The sequence below is a fragment of the Populus nigra genome, chromosome 9 (genome assembly GCF_951802175.1).
Source record: "Populus nigra chromosome 9, ddPopNigr1.1, whole genome shotgun sequence".
Lineage (NCBI taxonomy): Eukaryota > Viridiplantae > Streptophyta > Magnoliopsida > Malpighiales > Salicaceae > Populus > Populus nigra.
Window position 1 is genome coordinate 6,089,661 of NC_084860.1, and position 6,027 is coordinate 6,095,687.

Here is a 6,027-nt window from a genome sequence, read left to right on the forward strand (position 1 = left end):
ATTACAATTACAATTACAAAACCACGCCTCGGAAACGCTTTCGGTCAATTTGTTCAAGCGGCTTGGATTAAAAAATCCAACTCAAATAATTTACAAGAATATTTTGCAACTTTTTTGGATTATTTTGTTGGAAACTATCCTAAATGAAAAGCTATTATGTTTGCAAAAACATAGGACAACGTACTTCTAATGTTGAATATCGGTACAGAGTGGTGTCCATTGATGCTCGAATTTATGAGTTCCTGATAGATATACATTGTTCACAGACTTGGACATGGATTGCACAGTACAGTCTGCCATTGGACAAGAATTTATTGGTACTTTTAATAATTTGGATTTGAAAATTACAGATATTTTGATTATCTTATTAGAGTCTGTGGAGGTTTTTCGCGCATGGTACAGTAATCGAGGACACTGGGAATTTGGCAACTGAAGGGCTGTCGAGCATAGTTGTCTTGATACGATGGTCTCGAAGAATTCTATGGGTGATGAATTGGCAAGCCGCGGCCATGCCAGACCACCCGAGTTGCAAGAATTTGTGGCATCGTGCTGCATCCAGAAAGAAGATCCGGAGGTAGTTGGATATCAATTTGCAGATCACATTTATCTTGTCGACTAGAGTGTCGTGTCGTGTCGTGTCGAGCGGCTTCTGCTTCTATGGTGGCCTACACCCATTGATTGCCACAAGGAAACACTGTTTTGCTCCAAGGTTTATTCATGAATTTGTTGTGTTGTTCACAGTGCCAAGGTACCTTCTTATTCCATCACTAATTAGGGTTGTCTGCAAATGTCATCAGTGCATCTATTGATTTGCCTTGTTCTTTCACATTGCTTGCAGATACTTCGGGTTGGATCATGCCAGTCTAGAAGTTGTAGCGTAATCAAACCTTCTGACTCTATACCCAGATTAATAAATTTGTTCTGCCGTTCATTTTTAAAGGGAAAATACAATGCCCTGGCCATAACTGTTCGAAGGATGGTAACATTTACCATGTTAGTGATTTATTTCAGAGATTTGAGACTATTTGGCACATAACTTACTGACAATAGACGGAAAGTGTTCCCATGCGTGCTGCCTGCTATATGCTTTCTTACAACAACATCACAAACCTTTGTGCCGTCCTGAACTGAAAACATTAACGGTTTCTTCGTTAAGAGGCATAAGAAAGCAAAAAATGGAACATCACTACTCGCTGCTCCGCAAGTCATCACTTGGTTAACTCTTGACTCTTGTCCAACTACAATGTTAGCCAAATCTGCATCTTTCCCTCCCAGTAACATCTTTACAAATTAAAAGTGAGGGGACGGCTGCCGGCACTTCAAAAATAGGACCTCACAACAACATTGGTGTTTTACCTAAATCAAAAGGAGCATACCTGAGATGACCACCACCCTACCCACTGACCATATCACTAATCACCATTTGATACAAAAAAGGATTCATCCCAACACAAAATTAGAAAACATATACACCCTCTTGGTCCCATGTAACGTCAACCAGCAAGTGGGATACCAACCACCATCATGAAACCTTTTGATAGTAACTGCCGCTAGTTCAACTCCATTGGTTGTCACGCTGGCAGCTGAAGCTTTGCATTGTTTTTCCAGCTGGAAGAAGAGAAGAAAGGAGAATAATTATTCATGTGCTCCACAGCAACAGAGAGAATTTAGAGAAGAATCATTCTTAGCAGGAATAGCTTCAAACCTGATGAAGTAGTAGTAGAAGAAATCTGCATAGAGGGCTGTCTGGACAAGACCAGAAACGCAAGCTGCAAAATAGACAAAAGGATATGGATGGCAGAATACATCCACAATCATCAAAGACAAAGTTAACTCACATATTCTAATGACTTCTCATAGAAACTTACCAATCCATCGAGTAAAATGTGGGTCTGTGAAATAGCGGTAAATCCAGTTGAAGATGTAGAAAGCACGATAAGTCCTGCAGGTTGAAGATATTTAGGTGAGCACACTGCAACGTTGACCCAAATTACAAAGACATGAATATGCACACACAAGTTAAAAAAATCATGGCCCAGGTATATTCGGAAAGAAACATGAGTGTTAGAAGTTCAATTCCATTGGTGACAATGTCTTTATTAGTGCATTCCCTTTCTTCCTTCCCTGCTCAGATATCAGTGTCTGCAGCAATCAGGAAAGACTGCTCAGAGGAAAATGCCAAGTTCAGTTCCCCAGGTGATGATTCATTTTCAACTAGGCTTTACTTCAACTCAGACATGCCTTGATTCTAAACCAGGAGCCTACATGATTCCTCTCCCAACTTCTGTGGCATATGATGACATTTCCTCTCACTCAGAATTCATGTTAACAAAATGTGGGCTATAGCTTTACACAGCTAGCAACCTACCACAACCTTCCTCTCTTCTCTGAACCAGAAAGTAGCCAAGACAATTAAACATAGAAAATTCCATTAAAAGATCAAGAAAATGAGAAAAGAAGATAACAAGACTTTATTTTAAGGGGATTAAGTTTTTTAACCACATTCTATTCCTGATTTCAGGAGGGGTGATTAACAACGATTATGTTCTCTGATATATGAAAGACAGCTTAACTAAATGATCATCCACAGAGTAGGGCTGTGACAGCATCTAGACAACTAAGGGGAAGAAAACTGTTTCTAAAAGAAAAATATGTCAATGAATAGGCAGATTCAATCAGCACTTGACTATTCAAAATGCCTGGAGAATTCATCCGCATGCAAAAGTTCTATAGAAGTGCGCTTTCAGTAAAAATTTCCTTGCAAAATAAACTGGAGGAAGAAATATGCAAGGACTTCAAACATGCATCTCATTTTCCAAAATATAATCAAAGCCCAGGGATAGGAAAAAAAATACTCTAACCAGTAATAAATAAGGACAAAAAAGTGTGTCGTTTAAGTGGTAAGGGTATTAACATGTGTATGTGTGAGTGTTCTTGCAAATGCCAAACCTGAATAGCCAGAACATGTTACTATTAAACCATTAACAACAAAAGACATCAGAATGTCCAAAAAAATAAGTAAGCAAATCTTAACCTTCAAAATACTCTTTTCCATGGTTGATTAGCAACAATAATAAGCAACAATAATAAGCAACAAGATTAGTACTATAAAAGTCTGAAAATACAAGACAAGATTATCACTCAAAGTACTAATATTTTGTATTCCATGGATTTCAGGTGCCAAACAATAGGAAAGTCTTACGAAACATAACGGTGACATCAAGCTCTTAAGAGAACAGAATTCTGTTCAACATATAACGGACACAAAGTTAATATTTAATGTCTTGCAAAAACTATTGGTTGAGGGCCCTGCTGGTTTACTGAAAATCATAAATGACTTACCCAAGAAAGAAAACATATTGCCCTGTCAAGTTATCTACATTCCCACTTCTTTGAAGCAATACTAACTGGGGAAGAATTGCTACTGCCTCCAAGTACATTGAAAACGCCCACAAGACCTGCAAGACTGCAACAGGTTAATAAAAAGAAAAGCAGATGGTACTTGTGGTTTGAGGATTCACAGGTATATGCAACATGGAACATTCCGCAAAATTGGACAAGAAGAAATTTTTTTCTCTCTTCTCAGAGAGCCAAAACTTGTTGGTTAAGACTGAGCATACACGTTCAACCCTGATACACATAATGTATACAGTACTTCTATAAGAGGAGCAAACATCATATGAAACTTCAGGCAGAATTTTATAATAATCAAATTCAAGCCTTAGAAACAGAATCGCTGGACTGATGCACTTGATTCCTGCATTAGAAACAGTTTCGATATACATCTAGATGAACGAGATAAAATGAAAATATCAAGACAAAAAAAAATAATGTTTCTAATAGATAGAGCTGAAACATAAAAGATCAGCAGAAAAAGAGAGACACTGTCCTCACTAACATAAAAAGACATTACCAATTACCAAGGAATTATTGTTAAAAGGTTAGCATTCACCAGAACAGAAACAGGTAGTGACCATAATGGGTTCATAGAATAAGCCTCGTTACTTTGAACTGCCTAATCTCTCCAGGATATTTAAGGATGTTTCACCATAAGCAACCAAGTCCTTCCAAAACCACCGACGTTAACCTCACTTAAACTGAAAAGCTAACATGAATAATGTTCAGCTTGCGTTCAAGAGGTAAAGGCAAACAAAACTTTTTCCAACCTTTACTGATGATTACTGAACCTCTATCCTGCACCAGCGCTCCCTGATATTATCTATTAAAACCCTCCATAGAAAAACAAATGCCGATTAATAAACTGAGCTTATTAAGACTTGGAAAGGCGTTAAACTTTTCCATCCTCTAGAATACCCTCTGGCTCGATAAGACTCCACCGATAGAAGTGGTAGAACCAAATCAAATGGCATAAGAGTCAACTGTTTCAACCATCTCCAAGAGAAATGCAAACTCCACAGTATAGACTAAAAGTAGAGTAATACAGAAAGGAGATCGCAAGGCAAAGCGTACCACGGGTAGGTTAGTTTTCAGGCACTCCTTTACAATAGCAATAATAAGGAGCACAGCCCACACCCACTAATTAAGTTAAGAATCTATCCCTACAAGACTAGTATCATACAATATGTGAGATTCTCGGTTGCAGCTAAAATGCAAAGGGATCCAAGGTCATCAATTGTTTTACCACTACCCGAAATCAACAGAAGCAAATGCATTGGCAAAACAAGGCATGTACTATTCTCCTAATTAACCCCCCATACAACAACTCCGAATCAAGTTTTATTAAGAATACTTAACCTCTTGGAATGCGAACTTCTCGTGGAGGAGAAGAGCCAAAAGAAAGCTTGCAAGGAGGAGGAAATAATGGCGAAAGGTATCAAGTTGTTTATCGTAAGAACGCCTGACAAGAGGGTGGTTCCTCATGCACCAGACGATAGCGAGGGAGCTGGCAATAAACACCAGTTTCATAACAGTATTGTAGACTGAAATGAAGTCGGTGAAGAGATCCAGATAGCGCGTCAAAAACACCAGCGCGTACAGCTCCTGCGTCTTAAGCGAAATCCCTAGGGAGGAAAACAAAAATCAGTAGAGTGAAATGAAATGCGGTAAGCGTTGAATATAGGTAGGTAGGTAGGTGGGTAACCAGAGCAAGATTTGGTAGCGTAGATTTTGAGGAGGAGAATTAGAATGCTAATCAAGTGCGTCATGTCACCCAGGAATCTGAAGATATTCATCCTCAATCACCAAAATCAATAATAATTCTATTTTATTTTTAGAGAGAAGTTTAATCAGTTTCAAGGATTTTCTTTGTAATGGCTCTGTGGATTGTGTGGGAGACGGAGAAGATGGAGGAGATGTGAGGACGGGGAACTTAGGGACGGGGTTTGCCTCCACGCTTTGGGAGTTTTTCTTGATGTGGGTTTTTCTTTTCTTTTCTTTTTATTAATGCGTGGACTCCAGGTTTTTTGACACCGATGCAACAGCTTAAGATAATGCGAGCTTTACTTTTTTAAATTAAATAAATAAATTGTATATTTTTATTATTATAAGGCAAATTTGTCTGCTCGGACTTGGGAATTACGGATTTTATTGAAATTTTTATATCATGGGTTGATATTAAAAATTAATTTTAAAATAAAAAAATATTTGAAATAAAGTCTCCACCTCACCTCAAGCACTGAATTAACATCTGACTCGAATAAATATTTTTTACAATAATCAAAACAAATTATGATAAATATTGGAAATAATTCAAAAACTGTGTTTGCAAATACTTCACTAATATGCTATAGTTTCGTGCATTTTTTAACATAGTTTTGTCCATTTTTTTTAATTTACAGTACAAAAAACAAGTGTACAGAAGTAACTAACGGTGAATATCTATAATTAAAGGTGTGTTGGGACATTTCTTAAAAATTTTAAATTTTTTTTGTTTTTATTTAAAATTATTTTTTTATAATTTTATATCATTTTGATGTGCTGATATCAAAAATAATTTTAATAAAAAAAATATTTTAATATATTTTTTAGCGAAAAACACTTTAACTCGCAATCACTACTATATTTTCA

The 6,027-nt window shown here is 37.0% G+C and overlaps 1 protein-coding gene across 1 annotated transcript; it reads right to left on the reverse strand.

The window, feature by feature from the left end:
- Nucleotides 1–1,194: 1,194 nt before the first annotated feature.
- LOC133703847 (ER lumen protein-retaining receptor A) lies at nucleotides 1,195–5,417 on the reverse strand. The gene is made up of 6 exons (XM_062128550.1): nucleotides 5,102–5,417; nucleotides 4,756–5,021; nucleotides 3,343–3,458; nucleotides 1,869–1,942; nucleotides 1,706–1,769; nucleotides 1,195–1,608 (listed from the first exon to the last, which is right to left on the reverse strand). The coding sequence occupies exons 1-6, from the start codon at nucleotides 5,190–5,192 to the stop codon at nucleotides 1,572–1,574; spliced, it is 648 nt and encodes a 215-aa protein (XP_061984534.1). The 5' UTR covers nucleotides 5,193–5,417; the 3' UTR covers nucleotides 1,195–1,571.
- Nucleotides 5,418–6,027: the final 610 nt, after the last annotated feature.